Genomic DNA, 21767 nt, shown 5'->3' with positions numbered 1-21767 from the left:
TGCACTGCAATGCAGGTAGCTCCAGGGATGAGGTGGAGTTCGTGCTCTGCCAGAATCTGTCCTCCAGTTTCCCAAAGAATTGTCTCCCCCATGAAAGAGGCTTTCCTTGTTCTGCCTCATTCGGGATATTATATAATGTATAATTTTTGAGCTCACCTAATCGCAACTAGCCTCCTAGGCTGCCTGCACCTCCTGAGCTGAAAAGGCCCTATGGGAGGAATTACCTAATGGTGCCTTCAACTGGGCTTTAATTGAAGTGTAAGGAGCTGAGGAGGCTACAGGCTGCAAGAGAGATGATTGTACAATGAAAAACAGGACGCTTGTGCTCATCCCTCGGCCACCTCCTAAGTAAGGTAAGCCCAAGAAACCCAAACCCAGCCCTTGAGAATTTGTCTGAAATTTCTTTACCACTGAATTTATTTTTGAAAGCAATTTCTCTTCTAGCAAATTGAATGAGAATGGTAAAAAAAAAAAAAAAGTGGGATAAATGTTTGGCACAGCACTAATATGGAGTGTGCAATCTGGTAAACGTTAAGCATTTTGAAGTCACATTGATTTAAACAGGAATGATGTAAGCACATGCTTCACCTTCCCTTTGAAATCAGTGGGACTTAAAAGCAGTTTAAAAAGCAGTTTAAAAGCAGTTCAGCTGGTTGAATTGTATCAAAACTGTATGTAACATATGTATGATTTTGATACATGTTATTTCATGTAAAGCTATATGTATGCTCAAATATAGATATTCTATCTGATGATCACCATCTAAAGCCTTTCCTCCCTCCTACCGACCTAGGAAGGATATGGTAATTATTTCTTGTCTCTTCTATATCATGGTGTAAACCTAATTTTTATGGGCCTGGGTTGATCATCATCCTTTATCGCTCTGCACACAGGTGGCTCTTGTGGATCTGAATGCAGAAGTAGGTAAGGCAAGCAAAGATGCCTTTGACAAGCAGTTTGATGAACAAATGACCATTTTCATTCCTTGTGATGTTTCAAATGAAGAACAACTTAAAGGTAAGAAAGGAAGGTCCATGCCCTATATACCCTGTCTTAACATATATGAATGGTGCTGGAGAAGACTCTTACGACTCCCCTGGACTGCAAGGAGGTCAAATCAGTCCATCCTAAAGGAAATCAACCCTGACTGCTCATTGGAAGGACAGATACTGAAGCTGAAGCTCAAATATTTTGGCCACCTAATGCGAAGAGAAAACTCCCTGGAAAAGACCCTGATGCTGGGAAAGATTGAAGGCAAAAGGAGAAGGGGGCGGCAGAGGATGAGATGGCTAGATAGCATCACCGATGCAAGGAATATGGACCTGAGCACACTCCGGGAGAGAGCGGAGGACAGGAAGGCCTGGCGTGCTATGGTCCATGGGGTCACGAAGAGTCGGACACGACTGAACGACTGAACTACAACAACAACATATATGAAGCCAGGGACTCAGCTGCACCAGGAGCTCCATGCCTCTCTCAGCACAGAGGGGGGGAAAGAGCAGGGAGTGGGGCAATGATGTAAGTGGCTAGGGCTACGCAAGCTGACATGATGTCAGGAGTGGGGTCATACCCACTGATGTCATCTACCCCACATTGGGCTTGGGGGGGGCAATTCAACCCCACCTTAAAAAGGTTCTGAACCCTGAATAAGAGTCTACTAAGTGTCATGCAGGTTTCACATTACACTTATGATTGTGGGGACAAACAAACATGCAATAACTGACCCCCCATTTTTTAAAATATAAAATCTAGTAGTTACTCAGTTTTGTCTATTTAGAAATAAGTCTAATAGTGTTGAAAACCCCATTTCATGGGAATTATAGCATTTAATAAAAGTTATTAACTTTTTGTTCGGAAGCCAAGATATAACATATCAGCTTTCTGCACAGGCATGTGTACACATATGATCACCAGTCTAAATAAGAAAATGGAAACAGTGCTTTATTCAAAAAACTAATATACATCAGAAATATTTGAGACTGATATTAGTTTGATACTATTCAGTTTGATCATAATTTGCCCTATATGAATAATGGTTTAAATCTGTTGTATTATTACTGACTTAAAATAAATTGAGGACAAATGGGGAAAAAGAAAAAGAAAAAAACATCTGCACCGACAAAACTAGCATATGGGAAAGAATAGGCTAGCATGCTTCTTGTGAACTGTGTTGCAGTTTACGTGTGCTTAGTGTTATGCCATGATTGACTAATTGGTTGTGGGGGTGGTTAGTCAAGAAATGTAGTCATTCATTGCCCGCATTCAATGCAAAATAATCAGTGCAGGTCTACACAAAGTAGCTGAATAAAATACAAACTATCATGCTGAGGAGAAACCCCCCCCCCCCATTAGAGATTAACACCTCGAAAGACGAAAGAAAACACAAAATTGGCCTACACAACTGTAGCTGGTGGTATAGCCAAAGCATTTATAGATAGCAGAACTTAAGAGACGAGTTGGCAATACCCAGAAAGCAAGCAAGTGGTAAACCATTGAAGTAAATCTTCAACTATTAAAGTAGATTCTAAACGGGAGTTCATATACACACTGACAGGCCGCGGTGGCTTAGTGGTTAAGACGCTGAACTGCAGACCAGAAGGTCGGCAGGACAGCAGTTTGAGACCCGAGTGCCGCGTGACGGAGTGAGATCCCGTCTTCAGTCCCAGATCCTGCCAACCTAGCAGTTTGAAAGCAAGAAATTGCAAGTAGATAAATAGGTACCGCTTTGGCGGGAAAGGTAACAGCGTTCAGTCATGCCGGCCACATGACCACGGAAGCGTCTTTGGACAGCGCTGGCTCTTCGGCTTAGAAATGGAGATGAGCACCACACCCTAGAGTCAGACACAACTGGTTAGGGACACCTTTACCTTTACACCTTTATACACACTTACCTAAGAGTAAGTCCCATTGAACTTAGTGGTGCTTACTTCTAAACAGATATGTACTGGATTTTTTTGAGAGTCATTTTATTCATTCTATTGATAAAAGGTTTTGATACAAAGCAGGTATACTTGATGAAGAATTAGGGAGGTTATATACATGAGTATAATCCTATTTTTCACTTTTTATTTTAGCAAAATTCATACTTCAGTTTGTATCATTGCCATCATTCTAGCATATTTAATTGTACAGAAATAAGGGAAGTTTCTTTTTGTACCCCTCCCCCCTCCCGCATTTATTTACAGATGCATTTAAGAGGACAGTTCAATGTTTTGGAAAGTTGGATATTGTAATTAACAATGCTGGTGTGAATAATGAAAAAAACTGGGAAATGACAGTACAAATTAACTTGGTAAGTGCAATTAATGCATTGAGTATTTACATGGAATCTTTTTAAAAGACTTGTGTTTTGTGAAGGGGTAAATATAGGTAATATTTAGAAATCTAGTGGAAGAAAGTTATGCCTTTGTTTGGTTGTGTTTTTTAAGTGCTTAAGAGCCATACAGCCTCATCCTATACTTAACTTAGAAGTAAGTCCTGCATTCAGTGGACTTACTCCCAAGTCTATATAGGATTAATAATAGGTATTACTTACAAGTGCCAACTTTTCCATAAGCCCAGGTTTTAAAAAGCAAACATTACTTAAATAACCATTGACTTATCTTGCCTGCATGTCTCTCCTGAACAGGAGGCTCAGATTCTGCTGGAAGCCTGTAAAGTCAGGTTTTCCTAGTTCTCGCGTATCAGCCTAATGTAAACTAACAGTGTAATCCTATACATGTCTACTCAAAAGTAAGCCCCATTGAGTTCAATAGTATTTATTCCCAGGTAAATGAGTATAGGATTGTTGTCTAAAAGTAGCTATGCTGGGACTGCTGTTTATAATAAATCCATTGAAGACTTGTCAGTTTTTGTTACCCTGATGTTTTCTTTGTCCCTAGACACAAGGGAATAGTGAATTCCTGTGTATCAGATTCCAGTTCCAGTACTCCTTCACTAGAAGTAAATTATGGGTGGGGGGACAGACGGACATGCACACTGAGCAGACTTTTGTTCTTGCCTCTCAAATCTAGAGCTTCTCTATATGAGAATGAATTGTTCTCTCGTCATTCCTTACTCACTGTTATTTACATGTTCTTTAGATGATATCCTGACCCTTCAGCTTCAGTTCTGTTTTTTAAGAACACTTCCCTTGGAGGGGGGGTATAGTGGGGAAAATGGAGTATTATTTCTGAAGCAAAAGAAATTGTATTTTCCTACATGTGTAATGGCATTATTCCACTATAACACAGTGCCACCTACATGTTATGTAGCAGAAGAGTAGGAAAGCAAAAGTGTTTTGTGCAGAGCTCAGATCTCAGTTCTGTGATGAAATCAAAAGTAGTTACAGTGGATTAACAGCCTTGTGTAGAAAAGCTCCTAAGCTAGCAAGTTCAAATGGATTCCAGTGAAGCTCTTCAGATTGCTCTCTCTCTTGTTTCTTCTTATTCCCTGTGGAAAGTCTGGGCTGGATGCTTGAAGGATCAGAGCCAAGTATCCTTGCCCTTATTGTCAGTACTGAACCTTAACTGGTGTATCTGTACAGGCAATCCTATTCAGTTACCTCTGAATCAGCAGTTGACTGAATCTATAGGCATGCATTAAATTTTTGATACTCTGATGCATGGTTGGGAAACAGACAGAAGGTGATCCAACCTTCATCAGCAATTGCTAGTGCTATCTTTATATTTTATTCAGGCATTTACATCTAACAGTTATTACCAACAGACTACAAGATTTTGTACTCTTTCAGTTAATCCAAGATACATTTTCTTTGGTATAAAAGAAAGAAATGCCCAGCTCATTTTATTTATTTATTTGGATATTTATGAACCACCCTTCATCAAAATATAGCCTATTAGAGTATGAAAATTCCCCAATATCCTGACAAAAACAAATTGTGACAGTCAGATGCCCCTGTAGCTTCCACGTGCATAATTCAGAAAGGGGTGGTAGTCTCATTTAGTTATGTTGGGCAGGCCCTAAGTATCATAATGAAAGCAATATATGTGCCCTGATCCAGAGTCTGTGTGTTCTTTAATGTGCTCATAGAACCCATTCACTTCGATGAAAAAGCCAGCTCAATATATAATCTTTTTGTACATAGAATTGCCTTTGTCACTGAAATTAATGGGAAAGCCTTCACAGGCAGAGGAGTTCTATATCTGTATCAGAGCTCCTGTACCTGCAGGGAAACACTGTTAGGCTCCAGTATTTTTAAAAAAATAATTTCATACCTTACTGGAAACTAAATGGCATTACAGTTATTGGATATCTCAAGTTAACACTTTGAAAGCTAGACAGATTTTCCCAATGTATACATTTCTCTACAGTTGAAAGCAATAAATAATGAATTTATGGACCCTTGCATTGCTTGTTCTTTGAATCTAATATGTGCACCATTGTAATTTTCTAAAAAAAAAAAAAAGGTAACAAAGAATTTTTTGTTCTAATTTAAAAGCCATATTTCATGGCTGACTGGCATCCAGTATTACGAAGTTAAAGATGTTGTGTTGTTGTTTTTAATCAGGCTTTCCACTTAAGATGTATAGTCTTTGGGAAAAGGTACTGCAATGGTTAAACATGTAGCATGATTCTAAGGATGTTAAGTCCTTAAGACCAGAGTTCAATGGCACTTACTTCCAAGCAAAGCTTCAATCCTAAACACATTCATAAGGAGTGACACCAACTGAACACAATGGGACTTGGATAAACTTGCATCTGATTGTGCTGTGTGTTTAAGATTGCAGCCTTAAAAATCATCTCAAAATGTAACATAAAATAAGCCACATCAGGAACTAAAATATCTACACTATTATAACAATGAAACGAAGATGTTATAATTCATTTCACTGTAATCTGATAGAACATGTACATTTTATTTGTTTTGAAATGAATTACTAAAATGCATAATTATTTTTATCTTCCTGAAGAGAAGACTTGCAGCTCAACTCTATGCATGTTTACTCAGAAGTGAAGCCAATTGTTTAATGGGACTTATTTCCAGACATGCATGCATAAGATTGCAGGGTTAAGTAGGCTGGAAAACATATCAATTTATTCTCAGTCCATAGGAGAGTGGAGCAGACAGCAAAGACATAACTCCTCTCTTCCTGAGAAGACAAGGCCAAATGTAAAGAGTGTAAGTCCCATGGGAAACCACTCAGACTTTGGTTCTGCCTTCTAGAGAAGAGCAGGGTTGTTCTGTTGCTCCTGAGTACCCACCTAGAGTAATAACTTATCAGGCTTTAAGCCTCAGAAACACAAAAAAGAGAGGAAGATAGAGGAGGGGAAAGCCACTTTCTACCAATCAGCTCTCAACGCCCCCTCCTGGCTATAAGGAACCAGGTGCATTTCAGCATTCACTAATTATGTAGCACAGCACTTCTGTAGGAGGGGCAGCCATTTTTTTTTTTTTATCAAGCAGCTCTCCACTCTTCAAGTTAGCTATAGGGAACCCAATGTGCCTCAGTATTTGGTGTTTCCGAATTATCTAGTGCTCTAGAAGACAGAGTGTGGTCACCGCTACAGCACTTCCCTGCATCCAACAACTAATAGCATGAGGAGGGACAGTGGCACGCAGTCTGTGCAGGAAATTCAGCTGCCATTTGGGAACAGGCCCCACCAATGTCCATCATGTGGTACTGATCCCTCTCCCTACCCCATGGGAAACAGTGAGTCTGTCACTCCCTCACAACCAGAGGATAGGGCCCCTCACGGTCTCGTGGGTAATCAAAGAGAGGCCAGTATTGCCAAATGGCACACCCTCAAATGGGAGGGGGGGGCAGTAGAAACTCCTCCAGATTGGATAGCAGTTCTTTGCCCTTTTCTTATTCCTCTTTGTCCTCTACTTCCCATTCATATCCTGCCATGGAATGAGCAGATCCAAACGCTACACAAATACACACAACATACACAAAATAGATTCTCCCATAAGTCATGCAAACCCTACTACTGGGCCTGCATGCAGCTGTGAAAGGGAATACAAGTTCCGCAGAAAGCCAGACCGCAGCCTAGCAGAGTGGACATTTGGGGTTAGCGCTAATTCAGTCACATTACCAAAGCATGAAATGGCAGGCAGAGATGAGGAGGTAAATGGAAAAATCTCTCCCACAAACAGGCCTGCTCTTCTTGTTTGCCTCGATGGCTGATGTTGATGGTGCTTCACCCAGTGTTGTTTTTTTTTTCGTTTTTTTTTTCAGTAGGATAAATGGGTGCTAAATTGGGATTTGGAAGACTGAATTAATCAGCTGAGGAGTGAAGTATTAACCTAAGATCTACCACAGGTGGTAATAAATCTTCCTCCTTTCTATCCAGCCCTGAAGTCCCAAGGGCTAAAGTTAAGCAGCAGGGATATGAAGTTATGTGTTGAGCAGTGTGCAACTACTGCAAAGTGGGCAGAAACCATAGTTCATAACCCCTAGAATGTACCCACAAAGGAGGTGAGTTGCAGAAATGTCAACCAGCCCACCATATCCTGCAGTGATACAATCTGAGGCAGCTGTACCTTTTTACACCAAGATAATAACTGTCAGACCCCTCCCCTCTCAGAAACAGGTGAAGCAGTGAGCTGTCCAGTGACAGAATCAAGAGTTCCAGAAATTTTGTTCTCTGGACTGGATTAGACAACTTTCCCCTAAAAAAAAACTCAGGGGTGAACTGTCTGAGCAGAAATAAGGGAGTTCTGCTCTAGCTGAGGTCATTCCCATTTTTTTTCCTCAGAAGTCAGTTTCTGCTGGATAAATGACAGGTCATCTGATGGCTATATAATGAATGGCAATGCGAGATATTATTTGGAATATTACTAATATGCATCAGTCCGATATTGGTGGCCATGTGGTTACTCAGCCATTGTTCTCACTACATAATTAGTGGACAAACCGTTGTAATTCCATATAGTAAGCCAATAAAGAAATCTAAAGCACCATCAACATAATGATGAAGAGGTCCTGATTCTGTACACTTCTAATCTTTTCCTGTACTTCTATCTGAGTATGAAAAACTGAATGGCACTTCAGCTGCTGGGTGTGATGCTGAATTTATTTCTTTAAAATATTTCTTGGCTGCCTTTCAGGACAGAAGCCTTCCCAAGGCAGCTTAAAGCAATAAAATACATAAAAACAGTTAAAATATTAAAAGTGATAAAAACATAAAAACAACAAAACAAGCCAACAATAACACCAGCAACAATGTTAACAGCAGTAACAGCAACAATAGCAGTCATATCATGAGAGGGCCAAGGTAAAATAATATGTTTTCAAGGCCTTCTTAAAAGTCTGCAATGGTGGAGCATGGCGGACCTCCAATGGCAGCTTGTTCCAAAGGTGTGGGGCCACTGCAAACAAGGCCCTCTTGCGTGTGATTACCCACCTGACTGCTCTCACAGATGGGCAAATGAGAAGGGCCTCTCTTTCTGATCTTAAAGTACAGGCAGGCTGATATGGTGAAGGCAGTCCTTCAAATAACTTGGTCCCAAACCATTTAAGGCTTTAAAGGTCAAAATCAGCACTTTGAATTGGGCTCGGAAACGCACTGGTAACCAGTGCAGCTGGTGCAGTATAGGTGTTATGTGATCAAATTGCCTTGCCCCCACCAATACTCAGGCAGCTGCATTCTGCACAAGCTGAAGTTTCTGAACCATTTTCAAAGGCAGCCCCACGTATAGTGCATTACAGTAGTCCAGCTTGGACGTGACTAGTGTGTGGATAACTGAGGCAAGGTCCATCCTCTCCAGATAGCACCACAGTTGGTGTACCAGCCTAAGCTGGTAAAAAGCACTCCTGGACATCGCAGCCACCTGGGCTTTCCCAGTTATCTCAGAGTCCAGGAGGATTCCCAGACTGTGCACTTGATCTTTCAGGGGGAGTGCAACCCCACCTAAGACCAGTTGTAAACCTCTATCCAAAGTAGTTAGTTTCCCAACCCACAGCACCTCTGATTTGTTTGGATTAAGTTTCAGCTTATTCACCCTCATCCATCCTAAAACAGCCTCCAGACACTGGTTCAAGAGTTCCACAGCCTCCCTGGGATGTGCAGATGGAAACGAGAAGCAGAGCTGAGTATCATCCACATACTGATGACATTTCAGCCCAAACCTCCTGATGACGTCTCCCAGTGGTTTCATGTAGATGTTAGAAAGCCTGGGGGACAAGACAGAACCTTGCGTCACCCCAAAAGCTAATGGCCATGGGGTGGAACCAAAGTCCCCCAGCACCACCTTCTGAGACCGCTCCTCCAGAAAGGACTGGAACCACTTTAAAACTGCCTCCCAAGCCCAATCCAGATAAACGATCCAGAAGGATACCATGGTTGATGGTATCAAAAGCTGCTGAGAGGTCCAGAAGAACCAACAGGGTTGCACTCCCCCCATCCATTCCCCGGTGTATGTCATCAATCAGGGCAACCAAGGCTGTTTCCGTCCCATAACCAGGCCTGAAACCTGATTGGAATGGATCTAAATAATCAGTTTCATCCCAAAGAGCTTGGAGCTGTGATGCCACCACACGCTCTAGCACCTTGCCCAAGAATGGCAAATTTGAGACAGGATGGTAATTATCTGGAACCATGAGATCTAAGTTTGGTTTCTTCAGCAAGGGCCTCACCACAGCTTCTTTCAAAGCTGCAGGCACCTCGCCATCCCTCAAAGAGGCATTTGCCACCTCAGAGGTCCAGATATCCAGCTCAACTCTGGCAGATTTCACAAGCCAGGATTGGAAAGGATCTAAAGGGCAACTAGTAGGCCTCAGTCCTCCAAGGAGTTTGTCCACATCCTCAAGTTGCAAAAGCCAAAAGGTATCTGTAACATGACTAGATAGTACACCAGCCCCATCCATAACAGACTATCAAAACAACAGTATCCAAGTCAGCATGAATACAAGCAATTTCTTCTGCAAAGTGTTGGGCAAATTGTTCACAGCAGGCCTTTGAGGGTTCAAGAACTGCTATAGAACATAAAAACATTAAATTGCTATAGAACACAAAAACTGCTATAGAACATAAAAACATTAAAGTGAATAATACTGAAGATATTACTGCACATAGATCCAGCAGTAAGCAGTATTAGCACTATGTCACAGTACTCTTACTGAAACCTGGTTGGCCTACAGAAATGATTACATGTTTATTTACTTTGTACTACCTACATATGTAAAGCCCAATTCAAATGAAATATATGACCCAAACAGGGTAATTGTCCGAGTCTAAAGTGCGAAGGCAATAACCAGTACAATACACAACCCTTATGAACCTGAACAAATACAGAAGAGGGGATAGTCCTTAAGACTAGAATGCTTTATAGTTCATGATTTGCTTTCACAAGCTTTTGAAAAGGAACAGGAAGGGTAAAGAAGAATGGTGTTTTAATGTCTGATAGGGTAGCGTAAGAAAACACAGATGATGATGAAGATGATGATGATGATTAAAAACAGATGATGATGAAGATGATGATGATGATGATGATTAACATTTCTATACCGCCCCATATAGCTTCTATACCGAAGCTCTCTGTGCGGTTTACAGAAGTTAAAGTAAGAATAAAGTATAGTACTAAAGAATAAAATGAAACATGTGAAAATAGACTGCTCAAAAGAATGAGTGCTTCATTTATGGATACTTTCATAACTGTAACAGTGTTAGTACCGGCATTACAGTGTTCTACCAAAAAAAAACCCCATTTATATTAGAATTGCTATAGAACATAAAATCATTAAAGTGAGTTATACTTTGCAATAATTATTATATCTCTTGTAACATGTTCAACTATTTTAATGATCGAGCCAGTGACTTCCAACAGTTTTTATGGAATTAGTCTGATTATTTTACCCTTTATTGAATATCTCTTGTGACTGCTTGTCTTCCTTTTTTTCATTTTAAAAAGATACATAATCCAAATTGGCTGTCAGTAAAAAATGGAAATGCTTAATGCATTTTTAAAAGTGGGCACATTTTGATTCCATACTGTTTGTTCAGATATGCTTTGGTCAATTAACTGGTAGACCAAAACGTTATTGTTCTGTTTTTTACATCTATTGTTTCTCTTATGTAAATTCCTTACCAACAATTGGGCAAGCATTGTCTACAAATTTATATTGGTGAAGCTTTGTTCATTTACTCATTCAGGCCTCACTAGCATCACACTGAAACAGAATGTCATCATGTAGAAGAATTTAAAATCAATCTGGTGAAAACAAAACATTTTATTGGATCCTAACTTGTTGTCCATGTACAAAAGGAGTCCTTCCATTCTTGGTGTGTGTGTGTTTTATTATATTTCTATACCACCCAATAGCCAAAGCTCTCTGGGCATAGCAGAAAAGGTACTCTTCCTGGTAGCCACCCACCTCACTTGGTTGGTCTTGAGATCTTGGATGGTAGAAGGGGGGGGAATAATTTCCCCTTCCTCTACAGTCCCTCCCCACTATTCCAGCCCTGGAGAGAGCATATTTTTGGGAGGAACAGGGGGCTCCAGGAGGAAGGGAGTACTGGTACAAGTGACCTCCCCACTTTCCACTGATATGAGCATCTGTGAGCAGACCTCCATTCATGGGATGCTACTGCCAGCAGGAGTAAACTCATATTTCCAGCCATTGCCTAAACCAGTCTTGCTTTTTATGTAGTTTTACTGTGATTTTAATTGATAATTTGCGATATATTGCATTCATTTTTGTAGTTTGTAGACTATCTTGAATATCTTTATAGAAAGGCAGCATAGAAATTTTAAAACAAATAAAATAACTACCAATTTTAAATTCAGGTTTCTATGTAAAAAGTAATCCAGCCCTTAAATGGAAAATCTTGGTATTTACATAACTATTTGCCAGGGAAACCAATGGAACTTAAGAGTACTTAATTTTGAACAGTTCATGCCATAAAATATTTTTTACTCAAACATTACTAGCTTAAAGAATAAACATTTTGTGTGTTTGCTCTAGAACTATGGGACAAACGACATATAGAATATACTGATGTCTTAATGCTAATATATATAAAATTGGCTAACAGCACAATCCTATACATTTGGAGTAAGTCCTATTGAACTCAATGGGACTTATTTTTGAGTAGACATGCATGGAATTGCACTGTAAAGCTATTAAGGATGCAGTCCTATGCAAGTTTAGTTATGCTGGCTGTGGCATGCTGGGAGTTGTAGGCCTTTTTTCTGTCTAAACTTGCATAGGATTGCATCCTAAGGGGTTTTTCAAACATTTATCTTGAGGAATGTGCAGATACTCAGGTTGAGGCAAAATGGCAGCAATATCCTTGACAAAGGAAAGAGGCAGGGAGGTAAATACATTAAAGGGGGGGCAGGAATCAAAAGCAAGGTGTTGCTAAGGCAAAGGATATTTGCTTGAGTTCCAGGGCTGCTGATGGGTGAGGGGTTTCAGATGAACATATTGATAGGTTTAGAGTTCTAAAACACTAGGGTCCACATCTCTTGATGTTTCTCCTTCAAGCTGGATGACACAAGAGTAGGTTGGCAAGCTGTATTCCTTCCTTTGTAACTGTGCCTGTGTCATGAATGAGAGAAGCCTGGTGGGAAATGTGATACTCTTATTTTCATATTCATATTCAGAGTAAGGCAGACTGTGATTGAACAAACCAGAGTTATCACTGGACCTTAGGAAAAAGATTGTAGGTCTAGAAGTTGCCAGTAAAGAAGGTGGAAATGAAAAGAACTTTCAGGAAAGTCTGCTGTGCTCTGGCAAGAAGTAGAAATGTTTGAGAGACTTGTTTGAGATAGTAAAAGACCCAGAGGCGAAGGGGAGGGAAAGCAACATATACAATATCCAGTTAAGTGGCTGAAGAGGAACACTGAATCACTCATGCTTCCTGTTACAATTTCTTTGGAATGTGCAAAGCAGATTTCAGAGTACACAGCTAAGACATCAGAGATTGAACATGATGCGGGCATAACATCCTGTATTTTTAAAATCGGTATTACATATCCTGGTTAGCTGACATGAAGTCTAACTATACACTATGTTAATTGTGTGTCTTGCAATCATGTTGTGGTATTTAATCCTAGGTGTAGAGGGTGGGTAATTTCTGTTGGGACCTCAGAATGTAGAAGGGGGGGGGGGGTTAACCCTTCCATTCCTATCTGTGATTCCAATGAACCTCTGACCCCAGAGCTGCAATTAGCAATACATGGGGAAAAAACCTGCAGAATTATTTCAGAGTGTCGTCTGAAATTCTGGTTGGAGTCATGGACTCCCATGTAAATGATAACCTATTTTATTTGATATCACTTAAAAAGATTATAATGCAGGAATCGAATAATGCAGGACTATTCAAAGCTGCCACCCCTCTTGTCCATCCAACTATCCATCCTCCTCCTCTTCCCCCACCAATCAAAACTGGCAGAGTCCACCATTACGCTAATGGTCTCTTTAAGAAGATGAGGTATTTCCCTCTCATCTCCAGTAATAGCAATGCCTCTTCACTGCTGGCAGGGCAAAGAGAGGCACAGAACCTCACAAAGAGAGAAATAGTCAGGTTGGGATGGGTCAGCCCACCTCAGTCAAAGTACAGAGCTTCAAAATATCAGAGAGGTAGTTGTACATTAACTGAGGCCATAATGTTGGTCAACAAGGAAAATGTTAATCAATTAGATGTTTAATGTTGCAACTAGGGATGTACGGAGTTTGTAAAATCTGTTTTGTCTGTATTTCATGGATTGTCAGGTGCCTTTTTTTCCATTGTCCCCTTTTTGACGTAATCGGATTTTTCCCAGTTTCCTGAATTTGTGCAAATTTGCACTTGCACAAATGCACAAATCCCCCCCCCCCAGTGCATTTTCATGCTTTAGCCTATGGGGGAAATGCACATTTTCAGCTGGTATGTTTTTTATTTTACTTGTTTTTCTATTACTTAATTTGCATAAAATTGTGGTGTTTCCAAACACCTGTGCATGCATAGATGTTTTTACATGCCCTCCCCCTTGCTTGCAAAATAGTTTGTGTATCCAGCTGCTGGTCCTAGAAAGTTCAACACTAATTATGCATTATTTAATCCCCACATGAAGATTTACAAAGATCAGTGGTGAAACTGACAGCTTTCTCCCCACTTCTTCCCCAAGTTCAGAAAAGTCTCTTCGCAGTAGATATGAAATTCATGGAGATTTGAAACCCCTTTTGCCAGTTTTACCTGTATAGTGAAAGGGCTTCTCTAGAGTAAAGTTCCTTCGTCCCACATTTCTGGTGGAGACAAAGGTTTTCAGAACTGCAGAGATGGGAAGAAAGTGTCAGTTTCATCTCTGCTTTTGTAGCCTTTGCACACAGCGCAAAACAATCTGATTAAAATGGAAGAATTTTGTGCATCAGTTGCAAACAGGTGAAAGTTTTCCACACTTGTGTAGCAAGTGTGGAGATGTCCCTTTACTACAGAGGTAAAACTGATAAGAAGTTTCAACTAGGGTTTCAACTGCCTAACATATGGTAGCTTGAGATGTGTGAAGCTCTTTTACAGTTAATTTGGCAGGCATCACTATGGGTGCAAGCATCCATTAGCCAGATGAAACTCTAGAAGATCACAAATATGTGCTGAAAACAAGACACACTGCAAGAGTGGAGGCAGATCAAAATCAAGATTCAAATTAGGAACACCTGAGAAATAACTTAAAAACATGTGGGGAATACAAAACAGAACAACCATAGGGGTTCTAAACTGGTTCAAGATGTGCACTGAAAGAGGAAATTTTAATAGACTGATGTCAAACTGAGATAGTACTAAGTAGAATACCTCTTTTTATTTTCTATATCAGATTTCAGTGATTAGAGGAACATACCTTGGCCTAGATTACATGAAAACTGAAAATGGAGGCACTGGAGGGGTTATTGTTAACATAGCATCATTAGCAGGTAAGAAGATTATTTAATATATATATATATATATTAAATTTTACATCCTGCCTTTCCAAGATTTAATCCAAGACACTTAGATAAAATTCCTAAGCACTATATAAAAATCAATTAAAACATTACACCAGTCTAATGACAAACAGCAGCATCACAACAGGTAAATTAATAGCAGCAGTAATTAAGATCCACCAAACGTTTGGAGAAAAGAGCAGTTTTCACCTGATGACACAAAGAAGCTAAGAAAGGTGCTAAGTGAACAAGTGTGAAGAGGACATTCCCCAACAGAGATGCTACAACAGAGAAAGCATTTGTGCTCCCCCATATACCCATGCTGGGTCACCAGCCCATCAGCACTTTGCTGTCCCCCACTCCACATCAGTGGCTGGTGAGAATGGTGAAACACAGGAAACAATGTAAGTTGTTCAGCAAGTCAGCTGAAATGTTATGGAAGATGGCACTCAATCCATGTCAAGTGTCACATCTAGTTCTTTTTTCAGAGACTGTAAGGTGCCTGTGGGGGGGAGGGGGGACGACCATAACTTCAATTGGTAAGACTCTGGCATCATATTTCCTGTACCATCAGCACTCTGTTTCCTGGTAGACTAATCTCTGGGCTTCCAAGGATGCCATCTAGACTGTAGTACCTTCCTGTCTTAGTCTCCATCAGCTAACCCCAAAAGCTAATACCAGCCCACCAGGCCCTATAAAGCCAGGGCCTCAGAGCTTGCTCCTAAGGCTCTAGTTTGAAGACTCTGCTTAACTCCTGATCATCTTTTGGGGCCTTAAATATTGAGCTTTGGCTGTTTTTTAGTTGTTTGCTGCTCTGACTTCTGTCTGACTGTGTCTTTGCATCTCCCTGCATCCCCTCTGGTCCTTTTTTGCTGCCAGGGATCTGTAATGTGACATCTGCCTGTTTTAGACTACACTATCTCTGCCCCTTACTAAAGGCAATTGTCAGATTTTTTCCCCTTTCTGCTTGCTGTGTAAAGGTTACTTCCCATATAACATGTTACTTGTGCTGATACACAAGAGGACAATATAGAGGATAAACATATGCACCCATGTACCAGCATGTGTAAAGGATGTGCATGATGAAATATTTTATACTTTCACTTAACACATTCATTTCAAATAGGATTCTGTGGGTGCAGCAATCAGTGTATTGTAGAATGGTAGACCAATATTCTACAATTTTGCCACTGCTTTGCTAAATAGACATCAGAGGCTGATTCATGAAGAGAAGAGGTTCTATCCAATGGTGTCCATCAACCAACAGAACAGCAGCTGAATAGATTCACAGTTTCCCTTGCAGCCCCCAGTGCCCCCTCAGATCTGTTCTGCAGGGTTGGAGGGACCCCCTGGAGCACATTTGGGTAGAAGGGGGACTGCAGGGGGGAGGAGAGGAAGTTCCATTGCATGGATGAAAGTCTGCTCACACAATCTTGGATGTCACCCAATATGTATATATGAGGATGCTTACCCAATACTCATCATGTCCTTTAATGCAAAGCTGAAAGTGTAAGTGTAAGAGTGAGTGTGTGTGTGTGTGTGTGTTTGAGAGAGAGAGAGAGAGAGAGAGAGAGAGATTTAAGAAAAATGTTCCAAGGTCAGGAATCAATGCTGAGAATGTCTTGTTAGGATGGAAAATTGCCATCAATAAATGGCTTTTCTTTGCCCAAAGAGACTATGATGAGAAATATGTGATGGTAGCCTCTAAGGTATGGAGGACTCGATCTACAGGCGGATTAGGGTTGTAGCACCTGCCAGAATTAATCTGTAATTCCTTACACCAGGGGTAAGGCATGTGGGCCACATATGCTTGTCAAGCAGAACTTATAGTACTAAACCTCAGACTAAGGAATTTGATGCAGCCCTGAAGAAGATAATTTCAAAGCATTTAGTGATTATTGAGCCAAAGAATGAGTGCTGTACATCAACCAAATATGGAAAAGGCTGGAAAAATTGTAAGTGGTATCTCCCAAACTTAGCTTTGTTTGATTCATACCTTACGGTAGAGATTAAACTAGAAGACCTTTGCCAGTTTTTAATCTGAGATACCTTAATGTATATTAATAACCCTTAAATATATATAAAAAACTTGTGGCCTGACATACAGTATATACATATATTTATATAAATATAAATATTTTATATAATATTAAAAACTGATATGTTTTACTACTTTTCTTGTTCTTTGGCTGCCTTGTTAAGATGATACTGTCAGTGTATCAATAATGGAAAAGTTTCACTGGAATGTGTTAGCTCTCTGATATTTCAAGGGAACTTGTGAGCAGAGTCCTAGACTCTTGTTGAATTCATCCACAAAAAGTTCTATCACTAGTTGAGAGAATGCAAAACTACTGGCCATAACAAATTTATCTGTGGCATAACATAATACCCCATTGTACTTTATATAACAAAAATGAGAACTTACCAGTGCTTCTTTTTTCTAAACTTGATGTGAAATGTACAATAGTTCTTTTTACTGACAAACTAAATTCAGCACTCTAAATGAAATGATTGCAATAATAGAATATTCTCTATATATTCTATTATTATAGTACATATGATTTTACTTTAATCTTTTTTTATTATTTTTATCATTATCATTATCCTTATTATTAAGGATACATAGGTAAAGTACATATGATTTTACTTTAATCTGAGATCAGGATAGATAAATGAAAAAAAAAACATATGTCATAAAATACACTTTTATAAATTAGTGGATATGTTTCACTATATCATCAGTACACTATTAATAGCACAATCGTACATGTGCTATGCCAGAAAAGATAGGGACCAGAATTAACAGTACATGCTTATTGTACAAGCCAAAGGCCATAACAAAAGGAATATCATATTAAAAAATACAAATAATAGGACATAAAAACATTAAAAGAGAAATATATATAAAGCACAGTGTGGACACTAGTCCCTAGGTTGCTCCAACATACCAACAAAAATTGCTCTGATTATAGTGCAGACATTGATACTCTATAGGTAGTTGTTGCATCCAGGCTTGATAGCAAAGATCAAGACAGTTTCTACATCTGAAACAAACTCATGAGATCCTAGGATACCAGCTATACATTTCTCTAATATCTCTAAACGGGAAATATTTCAGAAGATAATGCACCAGCTCTTCAATCTGATGTGGGAATTTTGGACACACCTGCCACTCCCAGGGTACCTTACTATAGCAACCTTCCACCACAGCTGAAGGATCACTTAGAAACACAACTCAGTGAATGCATGTGCTTTGTGCTGAGAGAGTCAGATTATACAAATTTAAAAAGGTAAAGGTGTCCCCAACCAGTTGTGTCCGACTCTAGGGTGTGGTGCTCATCTCCATTTCTAAGCCGAAGAGCCAGTGCTGTCCGAAGACGCTTCCTTGGTCATGTGGCCGGCATGACTGAACACCGAGGTGCATGGAACACTGTTACCTTTCCCGCTGAAATAGTACCTATTTATCTACTTGCAATTTCTTGCTTTCGAACTGCTAGGTTGGCAGGAGCTGGGACTGAAGACGGGAGCTCACTCCGTCACACAGCACTCAGGACTCGAACTGCTGTCCTGCTGACCTTCCGGTCTGCAGTTCAACATCTTAACCACTAAGCCACCACAGCTTCAAATATGTACCTTCTAAGCTGAGGGCGCTGTTTTACAATATTTATGCTTTGAACTGTCCTGTCATGGAGGAATCCTCCCCAGAGGAGGTGCTAGAGCTCCCAAAGACAAAGAACACCACAAAACACCCCATGTCAGAATACCAGAAGGAGGAGGAGATGGTTGTAGGTCCCTCCCCACAAAAGGCAGGTCACAGGTCCATCCCCCAATAATGTTATCGCCTCAAGAGGCAGGCCAATAGGGCTCCTTTGAGAAGGATGGTTTTATTACAAAGGAGGACTCCTCAAGAGTAAATGACTCTTCATGAGCAAGGCCCTCTTCACAAGTAGAACTTGTATCTCTGGCCTTGCATTGTGTCTGAACATCCGTCCCACTGACCCTTGGACTCCTGCTTGACTCTGCTTCTTGCACTGCATATTGTATCTGATTGCTTATCTGCTTTGGATCTTGGCTGCTCCTCAGACCTCTCTTTTTCCACTCTCGCTCTTGCCTGGTAAAACTGTGCCCTTGACGCCTGTTTATTGTCTTACCTTTGGATTGCCCCATAGTTTGCCCTAATTCTGAGCTTGATTCAGCCATAGCAGGGCATGTCCTAACACCATGAAGAGCATTCCAAGCAACTATCCCTTGGCTGATATTTTTCTTGCTCATCTGATCCATAACATTTACTGCCCTTCCCCCCCCCCATTACAAAGGGAGTTAACTAGTTGCACTCATATTTCCTTTGGCTGTATGCTAGTGTATGCCACCATTACTAGCTGCTGGGCTGGAAGGGACCAATATCTATCACAGCATTACTGCTAGTGTCATTTGGCATAGCCACTACTGCTACCCATTCTATGTCTCCTTCCCTCACTACTTTTGTACCGAAGGAGTCAGGTGTGAATTCAGAACTGACCTTTGTGAAATCTACTGGTACAACAGGGGATCCAACCTTGGCTTATAATTATTAACCCTCAGGCCTGGCTTCAGTGGCATCTAGTCCTTTGCCTGACAAAGCTGTGAGGGACCAAAGCCTTCTATTGCACACCAAAAACACTACACATTATGCAGAGCAATTGTTCAGAACAGCCAGAGTCTCAGTTTTGAGCAAGGAATTAAGTACATTGTTTTTCAGTTAGCACACTTTGATTCTTCTACACTGGTCGCCATTCCTATGTTGCCAACACTCTTGCAAGTGGTGAAACAATCCTTACAAAAGCCTTTCTCCATGTCCCCAACCTCCAAGCATTTGGAGAATTTATACAGGCGACAAGGAAATGAGAGTGGCTTCTTTTTCCATAATTCCATTATTGTGCCCGTGGCCCAAGGTACTTTGAGACAAAGGACACATGCCTTTGACCACGAGAGCCAGAAGTGGATGCCATGATGAGGAACATTTAGTCCACCACTACGCTGGCACTGAGAATATCTAACTATCAGGTGTGCATGGCCCAGTATGGGTACTACATATGGAAGCAGACTATTGTTTTGTTTGGACAACGGAACCTGGTCAAGGTACTTCAAAGTGAAGCTAAGCAGAAAAATAAATCTTCACACCACAAGGTGTATTATGGATCTAAGGAAATGGCAAAGGTGATTGCTGTTCAGAAACACATGGTTGAGATTTTCCAGAACCTACATTGAAGACCTTTTGTTTGATGGAGAGGTCTTATTTAGTACCAAAACAGTTGACACCTTTGATAAGGTTCAAAAAATGAAAACAATGGCATGCTGAATAGGAATAGGAGTTCAACAGCTACCTTACCTCAGTCTTGGTCATGGAACACAGGTTCATTAAGCCATCAGACATCGAGATCTCCATCTTCTTGTCAACCATTGTCTCAGGTTTCCAAGCACTTCTTCTCCAGCTCCAAATTCCACCAGACTTTCCACTGCAAACCTGCTGAGTACTCTAAATGGTGTCTTTGCCATTTGATAGTCACAACCTCATCTTACTCTACTGTTTTGGGCATGACATTACATCGGATAAATGAGTCCTCACTGTTATGCCATAGAGTTCACTTCATATTCCCCAGAAGGCATATTCTGTTCCATCTTTCTGTCCCCTCCATTGGAAGAAGATAATTTACCATTCCTTCAAAAGGGTGTAGTACAGCCTGTTTATCCCATGGGAGAGACCTACCAGTTTCTATTCTAGATTTTTCACCATCCCCAAGAAAGATGGAGACCTCCACTTCATCTTAGCTCTCAGAGATGTCAACATTTTATTTACTCCCCCAGAACTATGCTTTCATTTACTCCCCTCCCCTCCAGTGATTCTAAGCAATATATTGCCTCTCTTGCAGCATGGTGATCAGTTTGCTTCCATAGACTTATAGGATGCATATTTCCACACTGCCGTCAGGCTGTCTCACCTGGACAATGACTGTTTCAGTTTTGAGTGCTCCCCTTTGGACTGGCATCTGTGAATGCCTATCTTCACCTTATGGGAGTCACAGTCTTCCAATACAAGATGATTGGAGTTTAGTTGCCCCCTCATGGAAGCAGTTTATTCAACATGTGAAGATCACCCTTGGCCTATTACGAGAACTCAGTCTCTGTCAATTCAGAAAAAAACACACCTTGCCACTTGCCCCCTCGCAGTGCCTTCAGTTTATAGGGGCCTCTTGGACTCAGTCAAGCATCCAGCCCACATTCGTCTGGCTGGCATTCCTAACCGATGTCAAGGAAACAAACCAATGTGGCTATCAAAATTCAATGATTCCTGGTACTCATAGCTTCCACTACAGCAGTAATGCACCTGGCATAGCTGCACATGATGATATTGCAGCAGTGGCTCATCAGGGATTTTCTGCAAGGAGAGAGAATCCCAGATGTGCCCTCCCTCTCTCTCTAATCGATTACATTCACCACTCTCTCAAGCGGTATGCTACGCTGTGCAATCTCCTCAAGTGGTATACCAAACTTTGCCTCCATACCACCCCATGCAACCTTCTGAGGAGGTGACAATGGATGTTTCTTAGATGGTCTGGGAGGGCTGAACTCTCCACACTATGAGATTGAGAGTCTGGAGGTCTGGGTCACGCATCTATCCCCAATTCTGTATGAGAAGATCTGGTGTTGGCCCAACCTGTTGAGATATGCACATTCCCCAAGGCTTACTGGTGCTAGCGATGGCAAGGCCAAATGAGCTTGTTTCATTGCTGTTGCTAGCAGCCAGGATTTCAATGCCTTGCACTGCCCATTGTAATTTGTGTTACAGTTTTTACATTCCTTGAAAGCAGGAGGCCTTAGTTTCCTCTCTCAAAGTTTTCTTGGCAGCAATTTCTGCCAAGTAATTTCTGTTTCATACTCTGT

General features: G+C 40.8%; 1 protein-coding gene across 1 annotated transcript in view; it reads left to right on the top strand.

Annotated features, from left to right (window-relative positions):
* Window positions 1–21767, top strand: part of HPGD (15-hydroxyprostaglandin dehydrogenase) — a 34521-nt gene that overhangs the window by 1267 nt on the left and 11487 nt on the right. The window contains exons 2-4 of the mRNA XM_084856485.1: window positions 894–1017; window positions 3186–3292; window positions 14741–14837. Coding sequence (XP_084712611.1) covers window positions 894–1017; window positions 3186–3292; window positions 14741–14837 — 328 coding nt within the window. The remainder of the gene's footprint in view (window positions 1–893; window positions 1018–3185; window positions 3293–14740; window positions 14838–21767) is intronic.

This window comes from Heloderma suspectum, chromosome 5 (assembly GCF_057233095.1).
Source record: "Heloderma suspectum isolate Gila_16-S chromosome 5, 16-S_ref, whole genome shotgun sequence".
NCBI classification, from domain to species: domain Eukaryota; kingdom Metazoa; phylum Chordata; class Lepidosauria; order Squamata; family Helodermatidae; genus Heloderma; species Heloderma suspectum.
The sequence above is the reverse complement of the archived record's forward strand: the minus strand, read 5'-3'. Positions and strand labels throughout refer to the sequence as shown.